Below are 17,800 nucleotides of genomic sequence, written 5' to 3'. Positions count from 1 at the left end.
CAGATGGGTTTTCGAGATGCGTGCACAATTCCATGTGCATTACGTGGTACTCTTGGCATTTACAAAGGAATTGTTGCACTGACATTTCATGCGGTGGTACTATCCCGAACTATGTAGAGAATTGTGTAGCACGGTAACAGTAATGGGACCCTTCCAAACAAATAAGACCCGGCCTTCAATTCTATTTCTAGTAACCATCTGTAGATCGGATCTCGACCTTTGAGCTCGACCCTGAGCCCGCCCAAAGTCCAGGCTCTGCCTCGTCCGCGACCCACCGCGGCCCACTGGTTTCACATCTCTTGCTCTGATCGTGAATTCTTTCTTTCTCTCCTATACCTTCGAGCTCTGCTCAGCATTGCTTTTTTCTACACTCGCTTTTTAAATCATCACTTGGGTGTCGGCTTCACCTAGCCTCCGTCACTATCTTTGATCTACACTTAATATCGTCTCTACAGGTTGATCCGTAGAGCCAACGGTTCCCCACATTCTTTCGGCCTGGTGCCACCATGTCGAGCCCCGTCGAAGAGCGTAAGGCCTTCCACCTCCAGGAACAAAAGGAGAGGGATGCCGAAGATACCTCGCCCTCCGACGATACCTATGTAACCGAACGCAATCCCAGAGACCACCTAAAGGTTGACACCTCCTATGAGATCGACGAGGATGAAGAGCAGAGGGCAATGCGCACTCCCTCCGCCCGCCGAGAACAGGCCACTCGCCTCGAGGATGATCTCTTGCTTCTGCAAGCCGAACGCGTGGCGTCCCGGTCCACTCAGGGTGAAGTCGGCGACGGCGAGCACCATTCCATTAGTCGGGTACGATCGCGTCGCGAGCCCGTCGATGAGTTCGACGAGGCCACGAACCCGCTTCATGAAAAGGCTGCCGCTTACAAGCCTCCGGAGAGCCCTAATACCAAGCTCTCGGCTTTCGTGAAGACGCTGCACCAGTCCAGTTTCATCGTCCGCTATGTCACCTACATTGTACCTGTGGTTGTGATCATCCTAGTTCCCCTGCTGGTCGGGGCTCTCATATACCCCAATACCAGCGTCGGTGGTGTCAAGTTGATGTGGTTCTCGATCTGGTTGGAAATTGTGTGGTTGACACTGTGGGCTGGCCGAGTAAGTTTCCAATGCGACCGACATTCCTCTGAGCCTGACCACTGACAACAATTGCTTTAGATCGTTAGCAAATGTCTACCCCCAGCGATTGGAGTCATAGCCAGTATCTTTACCAACAATGCCAAAAAATGGCGCGATATGGGCAAGCAACTCGAGATTCACGCGGCGCTGTTCTTCTGGTGGCTCGGCGTGGAGATATCATTCCTGCCTACGATGAAGAATCATCACGTGGACGGAGATAAATCCACGCGGAGCTGGGAAAACACGCTGAATAAGATCATTATTGTGATCTTCGTTTGGACCATCCTCAACTTGATCGAAAAGGTCATTATCCAGCTTATCGCCATCAGCTTCCACACGCGCACCTATGCCGATCGCATCGAGATCAACAAGTTCCAGATCGGAAGTTTGGTCAAGCTGTATATCTGGTCGCGCAGCCGCATCGAGGAGGAAGATGAGGCTTTTGAGGAAAAGATGGCCGACGATACCCCCACTGGAGCCAAGACCCCTCTCCGTTATGCCGGGAAGGCTGCCGGCAAGGCCCATAAGGTGGCCAAGGGCGCTTTGAGCAAGGTTGGCAACAAGGTCGGCGATGTTGCCGGTGCCGTCGCTGCTGATTTTACCGGTAAGACTGCGAAGAGTAGCAGTGATCCTTACCAGGTCATTCTCACCTTGCTACGTACTACCTCTGGTTGCCAGGTCCTGGCTCGTCGTCTGTATCGTACTTTCGTGCGCGATGGCTTTGATACCGTTTTCTCTGGTGATCTCAAGGAGGCCTATGAGAATAACGAGGAAGCTGAAGCGGCCTTTGCTATGTTCGATCGTGACATGAATGGTGATATCTCAATGGAGGAACTCGAAGCCGCCTGTGTGGAGATTGGCCGTGAGCGCAAGGCTATCACTGCGTCTCTGAAGGATCTGGACTCGGTCGTCTCTAAGCTGGATGACGTTTTCATGTTCTTCGTTATCATCATTGTGATTATTGTTTTCCTGTCTCTAATTTCCACTTCGGCTGCTGGTGTTCTGACTTCGGCTGGATCCACTATCCTGGCTCTTTCATGGTTGTTCTCCGCCACGGCCCAGGAATTCTTGCAGTCTATTATTTTCGTCTTCGTCAAGCACCCGTTTGATGTCGGTGACCGTGTTACTATCTATGGTAACGCCGGTGATGCCGGTCTTGGCGATGACTACTTCGTCAAGGAGATCACGCTGCTCTACACTGAGTTCAAGAAGATGCAGGGCCACGTCGTCCAGGCCCCGAACAGCTACCTGAATGGTCTCTTCATTCTCAACCAGCGCCGATCCGGTGCCTTGGCCGAGGCAGTTCCCATCGTCATCAAATACGGTACATCCATCGAACAAATCGACGGACTTCGCCAACGCCTGCTCGAGTTCTGCCGTAGCGAAAAGCGCGACTTCCAAAGCAACATCTTAACCGAGTTGCGCGAGGTCACCGAAAACTTCTCCCTTACCCTCAACGTCGTCTTCTTCTACAAATCCAACTGGCAAAACGAAGGTCTCCGTCTCCAACGGCGCAACAAATTCATCTGCATGATGATGATCGCCCTCCAAGAGATCGGCATCGAGGGTCCTCGCATGAACTGGCCCGGTGCCAAACACGGCATGCCCCTCCACGTCGCATATGGCAACAGACCCGTAACACCCCCGAAGGCCGAAGAAGCCATCGACGACGAAGTTGCCATCGAGGACTCGAACATCCCCGAAAACAGCGGCTCAAGCACCGGTGTCTCTGGCCGCCAACACTCCATTCTCCGCAAAGGCATGAACACCGCCGCCGCGCGGGCCAGAGGCCAATCAACATCCCGCAAACACGTCGATTTCTCCCTCGGCATGTCCAGCATCTCAAGTGGCGACATCATGGGCGACGTCTTCGAAGACCGGTCCGTCCAAATCGAAGATATCGTCCGCAACACGAATCGCGAAGCCGCCGAGCGCAGAATCCAAGAGGAAGCCGAAGAGGAAGAAGAGCGACGCAGTCACACATCATCGCGAACATCGAAGAGCCGTCGTCCGTCGAACAACAGCGCTTTCTCTCCTTCCGGACGCCCTTCTACAGATGCGCCATCCGTGCGCAGTGGAGCGTCTTCTGTGTCACGCAATCGCTTCTTCAGACATAGGAGCAGTATCTCGCATAACCATGAGGATATGATGGAACAAGGTGCTGCGCCTCCGCCTCCTCCGCCTGCTGCGGTGGAGCTGGAGCATGAGCATGACCACGCCAAGCGTGTGTAATGTGGTTTAAAGTTGATTCATGAACTTATTATTCTTAGCTGTTTACCTAGACACATTTTCTTTTCTCTATTTGGCGTGCATTTTTCTAGATGATGTGTTGCATGGGAGTCAACAATATTTGATCGACTATGATTATACCACATCCTTCCAATAATCTGTTGCGACATTCACAAGCCCAGCTTCCTGCGTAGGATCAACCACCCATGGACCTCGAAGTGTTTAATCTTAAGAGCTTTTCCAATGTCTAAATGTCTCTATCCATCTGCCACTGTGACCGGCACCAGAAAAATCACATTCTACCCAAGAACAAATCAACAGAGAAGCCGAGAATTGAACGCGTGGTTGAGTACCTATAGGATGGTTCGGGTAGGTAATTCCCGAGCGCTTGCCACTGCAAATTTGCGGCTATTCCCTACCAGGGTTTTCCCTACATCCTCAACTTTCCCACACCATTGTTCTCCCTAGACTATGTATCATGTTTCAGTGCTCACATTGTGATAAAGGCTATCAGAGGAAGACGCATTTGATTCGTCATGAAGCTACTCGTGGGTTTGGGAGACCTTGAGGCACCGGGTGCGAGAAGCTGACAGTTACTAGATAAACAGCAGCTCTCGTCGAGTTGTCCTTTCTGTGGGAAATCTTTCTTAAAGACGTAAGAATACGACCTTGGGACTTCTACCTTTTGTGATATATCTCTAATAGCTTTCCAGAGAGGTCACCCGAAGACATGCCAAAGCGTGTGCTAAGAAACACGACCAGCCCATTCCAGAAGCAGGAAAGGCAGGGCGGAAACGCCAGTCGTGCGACTCGTGCTTCGAAGCAAAAGCAGCTTGCGATAAAAAATTACCTTGTTCACGTTGCATTTCCCTCGGACGACCATGTAATTTCGCGGCTCAGCCATCGCCTTCGCCGGGGCCAACATGCTCGGAAGCTGCCTCCTCGCCTTCACCTCCTACAACCTCGCAACCCTCAGCCAGACGGGATGGACCATTTTCGTTCCTTCGACACTTCGCCAGCCCATCTGTTCAGAAAGATAGACTTGCGATTGGAGAAACTGGAAAACATTCGACTCCAAGAAATCTTGCAACATTGTATTCTCACATTGAAGATGCGCTCATCCCGAGCAACCCGCTGTCCGCTTTCCTCGGATTTGGCGAATACCCATCAAACCCGCTAGATGGAGACGAGGGTTTTCTCTCGGATTACCTCTCCGACGCTCTATTCCCATCAAAACTCTCCAACCAATTGACCAAAATCACCGCAGAATTAGTGGAAACGTCAAAGTCCATGGGGATACGCAGTGAGAACCCAGAACTTGACATCATGCAACTTACAGCCGTCTTCGGAGTTTCCAACATCTCGGTCTTCGTCTCAGTCTTCTTCCATGCCTTCCATTGGCACTTGCCCATTGTCCATTCCCCCAGTTTCGACCCAGGCGCGGTTTCCAATCCCCTTCTCCTTGCGATCTTCCTTGCTGGTGCAGCTTACAGTACTGCCATGGACGATACAACCGCCTCTTCTTCATCTTGGATTATTGATGTCGCAGAGGAGTACATCTTCCGGCAAGTGTCGCATCTGTCAATTGTTCCATCGCCAATGGATCCGGCAAATTTGCTGCCCACTGTGCAGACACTACAAAGCGCATTGATCATTGAGATGCTTCAATTTGCACGCGACGATCTGAGTACTAGACGTCGCATTCGTATCATTCGACATCCGTGTCTGGTATCGACTGTTAGGTCTCTGGGAATTTTTCAACTCAAGCGGAGCGCGATACCTGATGGTTGCGATGATGTTACTTGGAAGAACTTGATTGCTGAAGAGATGTGTTTAAGGTATCTTGTTATCCGAAGAAGCTTGCTATAATCTTGCTATAGAGATCTATTGCTGACCACGTTCTAGAATTGCTTCCTGGGCTTTCCTTGCCGATGGATTCCTGACTGTCTGTCTCAAGAACCATCCCGCGATTTCGATCTTCGAGATGAACTGCAACTTCCCATGGAGCGCTGATTTGTGGGAGGCTGAGAGTGCATCAGCTTTCAGCAAAATTGCCGCAGCGCGCTCATCGGAGCTTCCACTTCCGCTATTACGAGAGGTAGCCACGCAATTACTTGAGATTCCTCAAACGGCCCCGATTTCTTGGAGTCTTTCGATATCTGCGGAACATCTCTTGATTCTGGTTTACGGTATGTGAACTCCTTCAACAATTGAAATGGCCTTCGTGTTAATTGAAATAGCCATCAATTCCCTCGCGTTCCAGACCAGGGCAGGGCTACTTCCATACTTGTTAGTTGAAAAGATCGGCCTTGCTGCCGAGAACTGGAAACGAATCTGGGACTCTGTCATTGGCTCTTTAGACGATGACCAATACCTCCATCTGGGCTACCCCAAACACGCTGAAGAGCTCTGGTGGCTACTAAAGGCAACATTGGATGTTACTGAGCAGAGTGGAAACAGCTTCCCTTATCTGGACAGCACAGCGACGGATGACATGGGAAGCCTGAACGAGTTCATTCAGTGGTGTCATCGTAATTTCTCATAAAAAATGTATTATATGTATTATTAATTATTATACAGTGTCAAGTCAAAGAGCCCTGCCATTACTCGGCCTTCCCAACCAATTTCGTTGACCCATGGCTGTCCATATAGGCTGCTCCATTACTTTCCATAAAGCTGTCACCCTTGGGCTTGCGGTAGGTGCCCCCAATGCGATCCCACAAAGTGAGATATTGTCCGTAGTTGTAGTTGAAATAGAGGTGGTGCATGGTATGGCATGAGGCATCGTTGATGACCTTAGACCAAGTCACGTACTCGGCATCGTCTGCATCAAATTAGAAACAAATTCAAGCCAGCGTGTTCTGTATAAACTTACGAATCAACACCGTCCACATCGTAACAAACATAAACAATCCCAGGTACGCCACCTTCTGCAATGGGAAGATGAAGGGGAAGACGTGGTAGGGCAGACTCTGCGCCCATCCATCCAACGGATGGAAAGCATAACTAGCAAATGGCGTCGGAACAACCCACTTGTGATGAGGCTTGTGCAACCACCGGTAAAGACGAGGGTGGTGCTCCCAGCGATGGATCCAATAGATTCCGCTATCAGTGAACAGGATGAAAACAGGGTACTGCAGCAAAGTCCACAGCGAGAACGGAGCATCACTGGCAAAGTCATAAAGCTTAGACCATCCCCGGATTTCGGCGAGGAAGAAAGGAACAGTGAGAGCAGACATCACAGGAATTGAAGTCAAGCCTTGGTGAAGCTCCATGCGGATTTGGTTTTTAAGAAATCGCGGATGCCGTTCTAGCTTTTTGTCGAATAATGTGTGATACATGACATAGCTACCGCCAAGGTAGAGTATCGTTGCAAATGCCCTGATCTTGGTTAGTTTTGAGAATAGGATATCACCAAGAAAACCTACCATGAAAGTATGAATAAACTCAATGCTTGCCTCATCATATTGTCCCGCTTCCATTGACTCGCCTCTACCCATTTCGAAGGCTGTAAAGGATAATAGAGATTGACATGTTGATTCCAAAGGGGATCGGCAACACCTTCCAGGGTCGGAGCTCCAGGAAGAGCCCAGGCATAGAATCGATCGAGCAAGAATGTATCAAGTACATCTAGAATAACGTCCATGATTGTGTAGAAGTCGTTTTAGTTGAGCAACCCAATGTCGAAAAGGAGACGTATTCTTTCCTTTATATTACGAATGTAGGGGATTCCCTACATTCACTTCATTCGTAGATAACCGGCAAAGTACCCACATAGCGGAGTTAACCTACCACGGAGGCCCGGCACTCACCCACATCTCGGATCAGGCCACTGGAAGCCAGGTCATATCAAGCAGATGATAGTCGGCTCACACCATTTTACAGGGGAAAAGGGGCACGATAGCTGATAGTAATGTCGACTTATCAACAAAGTTGAATGCAGGGAAGTATGAGATGCCTGATTGGTGCCACTACCTAGGTAGGTGCCTTCCGTAGGTTTGAAACTTCGTGCCCAAAAAGGGGACAATGAAAGGGAATCAGATTAGTTAATTGACATCTCCAAAAGATTATTAATCTGATTGACGCTAGAAAATAGAGAAACTGAGCCTCCGGGGTTTGGAAGCTGCGGCGATCGCAAGTGGAGAAAGGGGGATCACCTGCAGGGTCTCGGAGTTCGGATCAAGTTAGAAGCTGCAAAAACGTGAAGGCAACCCTTCCGGGTGATAGTAAGAACAAAAGCGAGCGAGATCAGAGAGATGGATATCGTATGATCGGGCCTTCGAAGATTAGATAATGGGCTATGCAAGGCAAGACGGTAAAGGGGGGCATGACATATTCACCACTCACTGCAAATAACTACCGGGTTTTAATTAACCATTCGCAGTGACACCGCGAGCATGAACCGGATGTAAGACGAGCTCTTCAAGTTTGCAATTTTTGAATTGCCGTCGGATGACATGTCTGCCTTCAGATGTCTATCGGCAACGGAAAAAACTCCAAACTCGGCGCACCAACTACGCCTGACTGACCAGATCAACAAACCCTTCCGCTAAGTATGATGACTATGGGGAACATTTAACCCCGCATGCCCAATAGCTCCCCCACTACCTCTGACGTCTCGGTACCTGATTTGAATTGCACCCCACGGATTCCCAGTCTCTCCGCTGCTTCAACATTCTCAACCTTGTCATCAATAAACAGGACATCCTCCGGGTTTTCTTGCACGTTGATCTCCTTCAAGACAAGTTGAAAAATCTCAAGTCAGGTTTCCTTGCGCCTGCATGTCCAGACACGAATTTCCTATCAAACAAATCCCATGGAACATCAAGCCCCTGGAGATAGACCCAACCCTCCTTAGACATGTGGCTGCTCAAATATCGCATATTAGCTTATTGAGGTGTTACGAAAATATCAAGTGCTAAAGGTTGAGTGAGGACTAGACATACTTGACTCAATGAAAGTTTACCTGGCAAGCGTGGAGAAATTCCCCTCGGGTCCTCATCGCGAGATGGGATTCTCAGCCTCATTTTTTACCGACTTTACAGCCCAACCCCGAATTTATCTAGGCATCAAAGATTTTACGCAAATCATAACGCTAGACCACAAAGATCAATCTTTTAAAATTTAAGAATTCGGAGTCATTATTGGTTCAGCCTACCTGCGCCAATCGTAAGGTCACATCGCGCTGCAGATAAGCCATGCGCTAAACCCAAGCCCGGAAGCCATGCTCGATGGCGCTCGGAGCAAGGTTAGAGCCGTCGGAGTTCTCCTCGCCGGCTCTGACATTTCAGAGGCTAATATTCGGATATATCTGTCTGCCTGGGTTGATCGCTCTTGACTCATGCACTTGAATGACGAACGCTTGAGACTTAACTTGCGTCGCTCAATCTGGTAGATCTCTATAAATTACCTGTCTCTCTCCCATTATTCTCCGTAGCCCTCGCGACCGCCAAGTTTCCGTAAACAGTGTGCTAATAGTGCCTCATATTTTCACAATGTCATGTCCCATTGGAAGCGACGATCAGTTTGGCCCTCGGGTCATTAGCCAATGTCGTCCATTCGATTTTACTCTTCTCTTTGAGGATGCCATATTTGCAATCCTGCCTGCGGGTTTATTCTTAGTGCTGGCTGCTTTCCGAGCTACAGTGCTTATTCGAGGCCCTGTCAAAGTGACTTCACATCGTCTCGCCACATGGAAACTGGTATAGTGTTTAAGCATTCCCGTAAAAGAAAAACCATGGTATTAACTTTGGCTTAGATCGCCCTTGCGCATTTGCTAGTCTTTCACATCGTGCAACTAGCGTTTCAAGTCCAGACTTCTCTTTTGCATACAAAGGCATCACTGGCAGCGAGCCTTTTGCAAGTATTTGCCGTAGCCATAGCAGTGCTGCTCTCATGGCTAGAGGACCAACGTTCCGTGAGGCCTGCCGATTTGATGATTCTATATTTCTTTATATCAAGTGTCTTGGCGCTTCCTCGAACGAGAACCCTGTGGATTCTATCGCCAATCGTGCACACCCAAGCGATTCTATGGACATTAGTTACCGTCACCACTTTCCTGGTCCTGTGCTTAGAGTCTATTCATAAGACTCAAACAGTGCGGCTGGCTTATCGCGAATCAAGTAAGGAGAGCACATCAAGCTTCTGGGTCCGAAGCTTCTTTATCTGGGTAATTCCACTGTTCCGGACTGGCTTCTCCACGATCCTGTCAGTGCATGATATGCCCGATGTCGACCGTTCGCTACAAGGAGATTCTGCAAAAGAAAGATTGCAAATTGCATGGGCCAAAAGTGAGGCGAACTGATCCTGAATTTCAAACTGGATGAGAGGTCGCTCTAACTTTATCAATTTAGACCCAAACTCTCATAGGCATAAGCTGCTAAAAGTTACTTTCCAGGCGTATATTTGGCCATTCGTCAGCGCAATACCCCCCCCGATTGTGTCTTTCCGCATTCAAATTCTGCCAGCCCTTCCTGATCTCAGCTACTTTGAATTTCATTACTGCCCCTTCAACACCAGAGAATAATCTTCGTGGATCGCCATTAGTTGGCGCATACGTGCTGACCTACATGGGACTGGCGGTGAGCAATTAGACTTCTTTCTTGGATTTCACGGTATATGAAAACTCATGGGTAAATCAGATATCAACTGCAGTATATTGGCGACAGACGTTCCGATTCAACACCACTGTCCGAGCCGGTCTCATCTCACTAGTCTACCGCCAAACGACCAAGATGCACGCCGCCGAGTTCAAGTCCAGGTCTGCCATCACTTTGATGGGAACCGACGTCGAGCGTATCGTCCAAAAGTTCCGGAACATTCATGAAATATGGGTTACACCGGTCGAAGCTGTTATCGCTATCTTCCTCCTGGAACGACAATTAGGCGTTGTATGCCTCATTCCAGCTGGCATCTCCATCAGTAAGTCTGATATCTACAGGCTTAGATTAATAGCCAAGGTATAAAGGCTCTAATATCCTCAGTTGCTGTAATTGGCACAATACCGGTCTCCACAAAGTCCAATGTCGCCCAAAAGATCTGGATCGAACACGTACAGACACGGCTAAGCGTAACATCGGAAATGTTGAATGATATGAAGGCAGTCAAAATGCTAGGACTACGCGAGAAGCTATTCAAAGCAGTTTCGCTGTTGCGAACAGCGGAGCTGAAAGCTTCTCAACGATTTCGGGTCCTGTTAATTTGGATGGTTGCCTTATGTATGAAACGCTTAATCTAGATGTTTGCCTTAAGTGTGAACATATACTAACTATTTGCAGCAAACTTGCCGCTGGCGTTAGCTCCATTTGCTACGTTCACAATCTTCGCCATAGTTCAGTCCGTCCGTGGAGGAGAAACGCTTTTGGCTGACCGAGTGTTCACTTCATTGTCCTTGATCTCGCTGATGACAGAGCCACTTCTCAACTTCATTCAAACCCTTCCGCAACTCTACCAGTCACTTTCAAGCTTCGATCGCATTGAAGAGTACTGTGTTCAAGCGCCATTTGATGCGCCTGCTGAAAGGTCTTTGACACAAGCGGATATCGAGTTATCCTCAATCCATGCGCCGCCCCTAGACTCGGTGCTCGAGTTTCGAGGTGCCAGCTTTTCCTGGTCTCAGATATCCAATCCCATTCTTCATAATATGAACCTTTCCATAAAAAAGGGCACCATCACTGCCATCATAGGACCGGTTGGAAGTGGAAAATCGACCCTGTTGGAAAGTGCAATCGGAGAAACCATCTGCAAAAGTGGTTCTGTGTCTTATTTCCAGTCAATGGTGGCTTACTGTCCACAGACACCATGGATCATCAATGACACCATCCGTCAAAACATCACCGGTGTCGCGACTTTCGATGCAAAGTGGTACAATTTCGTCGTTTGGGCATGTGCGTTAGAGAACGATTTTCAGAATATACCGGGCGGGGACATGTCCAAGGCTGGAAGCTCTGGCATAACGCTGAGTGGTGGTCAAAAGCAGAGAATAGTGCGTGATAAAATTGCTGCACATTGCGATAAATTTATGAACGGCGTTTTGCTAACAAACTCGCAGTCTCTTGCTCGTGCCGTCTATTCGCGAGCATCAACTTTAGTTCTGGATGATGTATTCAGTGGTCTCGACAACAAGTCTGTTGCTGCAATCTCTTATCGCCTCCTTGCAGCAGACGGCCATTTCAGAGAATCGGGAAGAACAGTCGTCCTTGTAACGCATAATCATCGCTTACTACCATTTGCGGACGAGATTGTCCTTTTGGACGGTGGGAAAATCACGCTAACAGGGACCTACGATCAAATTCGCTCAACCTTGCCGGAAGAAAAACACAATCACGTCCACGAGAGCTCCTCTGATGATGAGACCCCATTTATCGAGAAGAATGTAGCATCTACCACCATTTCAAGGATCGTCAGCGCTACCGAGGCGGACAGCATCAATGCAAATAACACGCGCAGACAAGGGAAATGGTCTGTTTACGCGTACTACTTTGAAAGTAGTGGGCGAACTCTCATTGCGTTCCTCGTTGCGTCAATAGCTATTGCTTCATTTGTCGATAAATTTTCAAGTAAGCTTACTATATCCGTGGAACTCTTTACCATTCCTTAACCACACGATAGCGGTCTGGCTACAACAATGGTCCGATTACAACGTGAAACATCCGAGCCAAAAGCTCGGGCTTTACATTGGGGTCTACGCTGTCCTTGTCTCCATAGGTGTCTTTTGTCTTATATCTACGTGCTGGTAGGGGTTTATATCTTCAAATGAGGGGGTCATTGCTGACTTTGGTACAGGATAGTTCTTGTGAGAGTGATCAACAACACGGGGCTTAGAATGCATGCAAACCTGCTCAAGACTACCTTGAGGTACATCGGCCATCCCCACTTATATCATTAGACCTCAGCGACATGACTGACTCTTTTTTTGAAGTGCCCCTTTCAGTTTCTTCCAGAAAGTAGATGCTGGTTTGACGACGAACCGGTGAGTAACGGCGATAATTTTTAGGAGCGCGATATGCTAATACCGCATAGATTCAGCCAGGATTTAGAGCTCATTGACATGAACCTTCCGCTCGATGCCATCAACACATCCATGTGTAAGTTCGCCACATTTTTACTCTTTGTTGAAGCTAATGGATCGTGGCAGCATTTGCAAACTGCGTAGTCCAGCTTATCATTCTATGCATAATGGGCAAGTATCTCACAGTGACTGTGCCTGTCCTAGCAGTGGTTCTGTTCCTCGTTCAAAACTACTACCTTCGGACATCCCGCCAGGTACGGCTTCTAGATATCGAAGCCAAGTCGCCGCTTTTCACCCACTTCGTAGAAACCATGCAAGGAATCTCTGTCATTCGAGCCATGCGCTGGCAGAGGCCATTCGAGGAACGACTACAGGAGCTTCTAAACCAATCACAAAAGCCATTTTATATGCTGTATTGCATCCAGCAATGGCTACAGCTTGTTCTCGACTGCATTGTTATGGCGCTGGCTGTCGTCCTCGTTACGTTAGTCATCTCACTGAAGGACCAATTTAGTGCCGGCGCGATCGGTGTTGCGCTGAATTTGATTCTGAGTTTCAATCAGGATTTGATGATTTTGATCAAATTTTGGACTTCTCTTGAGACCTCCATCGGGGCAGTCTCTCGTATACAGGAGTTTGTTGCGAATACGCCGCCCGAGGACCAGGGCCAGGACTTGCTTGGTCCACCTCCCGTGCAGTGGCCTTCTGGCGGTGAAATAGTATTCAAAGATGTCAACGCCACATACAAGTAAGTAATACTCTCTGACTCTTGCCCAGATGTAACTAAGTTCAAACCAGCCCGACATCTGCGCCTGTTCTGACGAATTTGTCTTTGACTATCCATTCTGGTGAGAAGGTTGCCATCTGTGGCCCATCTGGTAGTGGCAAGACATCATTCATTCTCGGATTGCTGCAAATGATTGAGGTCCAAAATGGTTCCATTACGATCGATGATGTCGACCTATCTACCCTCTCCTGCGGCACAGTCCGGTTTCATGTCAATGTGGTTCCCCAAGACCCCTTCTTCATGCCAGGAACCCTGCGATTCAACTTGGACCGGGATTCAGAACATAATCCAGCCCCAGACGCGTGTCTCATTCAAGCCCTTGAGATAGTGGATCTTTGGAAGAAGGTCTGCGGCACTTCTTCCGGTCGTGGAGAACTTGACCAAGAACTGTCATTATCGGACTGGTCCATGGGTGAGCGACAGCTTCTCGCTCTGGCACGAGCCGTGGTGACCAAGAGCTCAATTCTTATTCTGGATGAAGCAACTAGCAGGTAAGTCAGTCCCATGAAGGGATTCATTCAGATACTGATGTCATTTGCGTGCGTTTCAGTGTGGACTGGGATACAGAAGCCATCATGCAGAACATTATTGAGCAGGACTTTGCTTCGCAGACGGTCATTTCTGTCATGCATCGTCTCCGATATATTGAACGGTTTGATCGTGTGGCTTTATTGAAGCATGGTCGGCTGGTGGAATTCGATACTCCGCAGGCGTTGCTCGCACGGCCGTCTGAGTTCCGGTCGTTTTACCACGCGAAACAAATGGAGTAGGTACATTCCAAAGTGAGTAAAGGGCGACCGCAGAAGTTCATTCATTATGAAAATGTCTATTGATGGACTGTTTCGAATTGGTGGAGAGCTTTTTAAGTTATGATAACGACGAGACTGATGAAAGAATATTTAATGAATGTATTGCCGCATTTGATAACATATTAAGGGGGCTTTCATCCTTTTTTGTGGTCCAGAGCTCTGAAACTCCATGAAAATGTAATGCCCTAGACGGCACGGATCTAAGGCTCTATCTGTAGGGCCGAGCGCCAAGACCCTGCTCGGAGGTCTATACCGGTAATGCTATTGGTGATCTGCGTCGAACCGGAACGTGTCCCGGTGATCTAGAAAACCGCAAGATACCACAGATGAATTCCAAGGTCCATGTGTTGAGGAGGCCGGGAAGTGTGTTCGCTTAAATTCTGTGTGACCTAATTTTGGGCTGCTCCCGTGCGGTGTGGCAGGGTGCCAAAATGTAAACATGGTCGGCGTAAATACCATTGAGCGAACATCCGAACCCAGTGAGAGAGAAAGATGTAAGGTCAAGCAAACCAGAGGTCAGCCACAGCGGTGTGCCGACCGCCAGCAGCACCCAGTCGTGTCTCGCTGGTCAGGGGGCGCCTTCACTAGCGGCCCACAGCTTCCCACCTGGCACTCGCTACCTCGCAAACCTGTCTCCGGATTCAGTTCTGTTTCATACTTTTCCCCTTAGGTACAGATCAATTCTCTGCGCAATGCCCGGCCGAGGCGAGGTACGTGTTCCCTCATTCCCCATGTTTATGCTCTAGACTTGAGCCTGGTGGCCCCACCCGTGCCCCTCTCTCGTGCCATTTGAGTGCAACTCCGATTGTGCAGCTCGATTTCGAGGATACATTTCAGAAGATATTGACACCTCAGTTCCCCAGGTCATTCACATTCATGTTGGCCAAGCTGGCGTGCAGCTCGGTAACGCCGCATGGGAGCTGTAAGTTCACTGATCGCTTGTTATGCACGATCGCACATGGGATTGACACTCGCCGTGACGAATGCAGATACCTTCTAGAGCACGGCCTCGGGCCCGATGGACGAGTTGACTCTGGTAACACCGGCGATGCTGGCCCCAACGGCATCTACGAGACCTTCTTCACCGAGACGAGCGGCGGTAAATACGTTCCCCGCGCTATTTTCGCCGATCTCGATCCGAGCGTACGTCATTCCTCTGAATAACTCCAGAAAGGCATGAATTGCATATTGATGAGTTTTGGGTTACATAGCCAATCGATGAGATCCGAACGGGCAAATATCGCCAGCTTTTCCACCCCGAACAGTTGATCAGCGGCAAGGAGGACGCAGCCAACAACTGTATGACTGTGCAGATGATTGTGTGAACGTGCATGAATGGGCGCTAATACAATTCAGATGCTCGGGGCCATTACACTGTTGGAAAGGAGATGGTGGACGAGGTTCTTGACCGTGTGCGACGTCTGGCCGGTATGTGGTGTTATTGATCCCAATACTTCACCCGCTAACTTCCTGACTTCCTCCAGACAACTGCTCCTCTCTGCAGGGATTCCTAAACTTCCACTCCTTCGGCGGTGGCACAGGCTCTGGTTTCGGTTCTCTCTTACAGGAGCAGCTAGCGCAGGAGTTCGGCAAGAAGGCCAAATTGGAATTCGCAGTCTACCCATCTCCCCGCGTATCTACCGCCGTCGTGGAACCATACAACGCTGTGCTGTCCACCCACGGCACGATCGAGCACTCCGATTGCACCTTCCTAGTCGACAATGAGGCTATCTATGACATCTGTCGTCGTCACCTGGATATCCCCCGTCCTGGCTTTGAACACCTGAACGGCCTGGTCGCCCAGGTGGTTAGCTCCATTACCTCGAGTATGCGCTTCGACGGCGTTCTCAACATCGATCTGGCCGAGTTCCAGACCAACTTGGTGCCATTCCCACGTATCCATTACCCGTTGATCTCTTATGCTCCAGTAGTATCTAGCAACCGTGTCTCGCACGAGAGCTTCAAGGTTCAGGATCTGACCTTCCAGTGTATGTGATCAATCGACCATCCATCTCCTTCCACAATATCAAAGCTGACAGCATATTCAAGGCGCCGAACCAGACAACCAAATGGTCGTATGTGATCCTCACAAGGGCAAGTACATGGCCGTGACAGTGATGTACCGTGGCGACGTCGTGCCAAGCGACTGCAACAAGGCCGTAGCTGCACTAAAGGCAAAGCCTTCCTTCCACCTGGTTGACTGGTGCCCCACTGGATTCAAGTTGGGTATCAACTTTTCACAGCCCAAGCGCGTTGCCGACAGTGCGATGGCCCCTGTTGATCGTTCGGTCAGCATGCTCTCCAACACAACGGCCATTGCCGAGGCATGGAACCGGCTGGATCACAAGTTCGACCTTATGTATTCCAAGCGCGCGTTCGTCCACTGGTATGTGGGCGAGGGCATGGAAGAAGGCGAGTTCAGCGAGGCACGGGAGGATCTCGCGGCTCTAGAGAAGGACTATGAGGAAGTCGCCGGCGACGGGATTTCTGACGAAGAGCCTGAGTACTAGACGGTGTGGTCTACTCCCTTGCTCGCACGATTTTACTCCCTTGTGCCGCTTGAATGTACGTGCACCACGACAATCACCCCCTCCTTGAATTCTGCACTTCCAGCGTTATTTGACCGTGATGGACACAATTTCGGCACATTTGATGATTTCGAAATTTGGTGATGATTCTTTTTCTAAACTATTGCTCTAAAATGTATATTATTCGCTTGTAGCCATGTAAAACGCCGTTCAATGCCCGAGTCAATGCGACCGATAATGCAAGTTTGTATATGTTCCTCAAGCCAATGCGTGCAGCTCCGTCTCTTGCAGCAGCTTCAAAACCCTCTCGTAGGTCCACATGGTCACCGCGCTTGCCGGCGCCGCTTTTAACAAGCTGACCGTCAACCCGCGATATAATCCTCGCACGCCCTGTGTGCGCAGAATCATGGCGATGGACCTGATGACACCATCGTATTCCGGAATGTTGCGATGCACATAGCGCGTACGAGTCGGGCCTTGGACCTGCAAGCGCTTTCTCACCAAGTCTAGTGGGAAGATGCCAGTCTTAGCGAGTATGCTGGCAACCACACCCGCCGCAGCATCGTTTGTGCCGAAAGGCAACGAGTCGAAGCGCGCCATCACCGGCCTGAGTCCCTCGTATGCGGTAAAAAAGAATCCCATGTATGGAACGACCTGCGCTACGGCGGCAGAACAACCTCGGAAGAAGCCCGCTGGTCCTTCATGCTGCGCAATTTCCTTTATCGAGCCGAACAGCGAGCGATAGATACGTTCCGAACCTTGCGCTGCGAATCGCGTACGTAAAAGGTCAAGTGGGTATGTGGTAGTGGTGGCGAGACCACCCGCGACGGCGCCGGAGACGAACGATTCACCGGAAGGAGGGAGGCGATAAGGTAATTCGGCCAGCGCCTGGGTTGTGGCACGGTATGTAGTGAATTGAAGAGCCCCATAGCAGACATACATCATCTCGGCGGGAACATTGCCCTTCCAAAGACCCTGTTAGAGCTCCGTTAGCTTATCTCCCAGCTTTTACACCATTCCGGCGCAGATAAACATGAACATACCGTGATGCCCTCCGCCTTCGCGATCGCCCTTAACGTAGATAGTGTACCCTTGTAGACAGGACCGACGACCGTTCGATGTGAGGTTGGATCGGACAGGGAGTGGATCTGCAGTTGCAGACGAATCTTGACGACGTCCAGCGGCGCAATGCAGAAGCGCGAGATCAGACCTGCGGTTCCGCCAGCCAGCACGACTTGGCGCTTTGTACCTTCATCTTTGAGATGATCACCACCGGCAGACATTTTGAAGAATTGTTAGGA

General features: G+C 49.6%; 7 protein-coding genes across 7 annotated transcripts; 5 read left to right on the top strand and 2 right to left on the bottom strand.

Moving 5' to 3' along the window:
* Positions 1–506: 506 nt before the first annotated feature.
* N7443_003333 (Mechanosensitive ion channel family) lies at positions 507–3,368 on the top strand (the record flags this gene model as incomplete). Its single annotated transcript, XM_056883389.1, has 2 exons — positions 507–1,115; positions 1,176–3,368. 2 exons carry the CDS (start codon positions 507–509, stop codon positions 3,366–3,368), a joined length of 2,802 nt encoding a protein of 933 aa, XP_056745230.1.
* Positions 3,369–3,725: 357 nt separating this feature from the next.
* N7443_003332 (Zn(II)2Cys6 transcription factor) lies at positions 3,726–5,910 on the top strand (the record flags this gene model as incomplete). The annotated part of the gene is made up of 6 exons (XM_056883388.1): positions 3,726–3,738; positions 3,788–3,913; positions 3,974–4,020; positions 4,071–5,203; positions 5,271–5,554; positions 5,606–5,910. The coding sequence occupies 6 exons, from the start codon at positions 3,726–3,728 to the stop codon at positions 5,908–5,910; spliced, it is 1,908 nt and encodes a 635-aa protein (XP_056745229.1).
* Positions 5,911–5,968: 58 nt separating this feature from the next.
* N7443_003331 (sterol desaturase family protein) lies at positions 5,969–7,011 on the bottom strand (the record flags this gene model as incomplete). Its single annotated transcript, XM_056883387.1, has 3 exons — positions 5,969–6,189; positions 6,241–6,746; positions 6,794–7,011. 3 exons carry the CDS (start codon positions 7,009–7,011, stop codon positions 5,969–5,971), a joined length of 945 nt encoding a protein of 314 aa, XP_056745228.1.
* A 1,849-nt stretch (positions 7,012–8,860) lies between these two features.
* N7443_003330 (uncharacterized protein) lies at positions 8,861–9,669 on the top strand (the record flags this gene model as incomplete). The annotated part of the gene is made up of 2 exons (XM_056883386.1): positions 8,861–9,067; positions 9,124–9,669. 2 exons carry the CDS (start codon positions 8,861–8,863, stop codon positions 9,667–9,669), a joined length of 753 nt encoding a protein of 250 aa, XP_056745227.1.
* Positions 9,670–9,687: 18 nt separating this feature from the next.
* Positions 9,688–13,932, top strand: N7443_003329 (putative ABC multidrug transporter; the record flags this gene model as incomplete). The annotated part of the gene is given in 13 exon segments (XM_056883385.1): positions 9,688–9,804; positions 9,833–9,946; positions 9,959–10,286; positions 10,349–10,582; positions 10,643–11,349; positions 11,416–11,923; positions 11,976–12,099; positions 12,150–12,221; positions 12,315–12,336; positions 12,397–12,451; positions 12,502–13,123; positions 13,174–13,653; positions 13,713–13,932. 13 exon segments carry the CDS (start codon positions 9,688–9,690, stop codon positions 13,930–13,932), a joined length of 3,603 nt encoding a protein of 1,200 aa, XP_056745226.1.
* A 731-nt stretch (positions 13,933–14,663) lies between these two features.
* On the top strand, positions 14,664–16,481 carry N7443_003328 (tubulin alpha chain; the record flags this gene model as incomplete). The annotated part of the gene is made up of 7 exons (XM_056883384.1): positions 14,664–14,681; positions 14,835–14,893; positions 14,961–15,114; positions 15,183–15,270; positions 15,328–15,399; positions 15,456–15,959; positions 16,021–16,481. The coding sequence occupies 7 exons, from the start codon at positions 14,664–14,666 to the stop codon at positions 16,479–16,481; spliced, it is 1,356 nt and encodes a 451-aa protein (XP_056745225.1).
* Positions 16,482–16,757: 276 nt separating this feature from the next.
* Positions 16,758–17,782, bottom strand: N7443_003327 (thiamine transporter TPC1; the record flags this gene model as incomplete). Its single annotated transcript, XM_056883383.1, has 2 exons — positions 16,758–17,474; positions 17,543–17,782. The coding sequence occupies 2 exons, from the start codon at positions 17,780–17,782 to the stop codon at positions 16,758–16,760; spliced, it is 957 nt and encodes a 318-aa protein (XP_056745224.1).
* Positions 17,783–17,800: the final 18 nt, after the last annotated feature.

The sequence above is a fragment of the Penicillium atrosanguineum genome (genome assembly GCF_028827265.1).
Source record: "Penicillium atrosanguineum strain IBT 20685 chromosome Unknown utg000002l_segment0_segment0, whole genome shotgun sequence".
Lineage (NCBI taxonomy): Eukaryota > Fungi > Ascomycota > Eurotiomycetes > Eurotiales > Aspergillaceae > Penicillium > Penicillium atrosanguineum.
The sequence above is the reverse complement of the archived record's forward strand: the minus strand, read 5'-3'. Positions and strand labels throughout refer to the sequence as shown.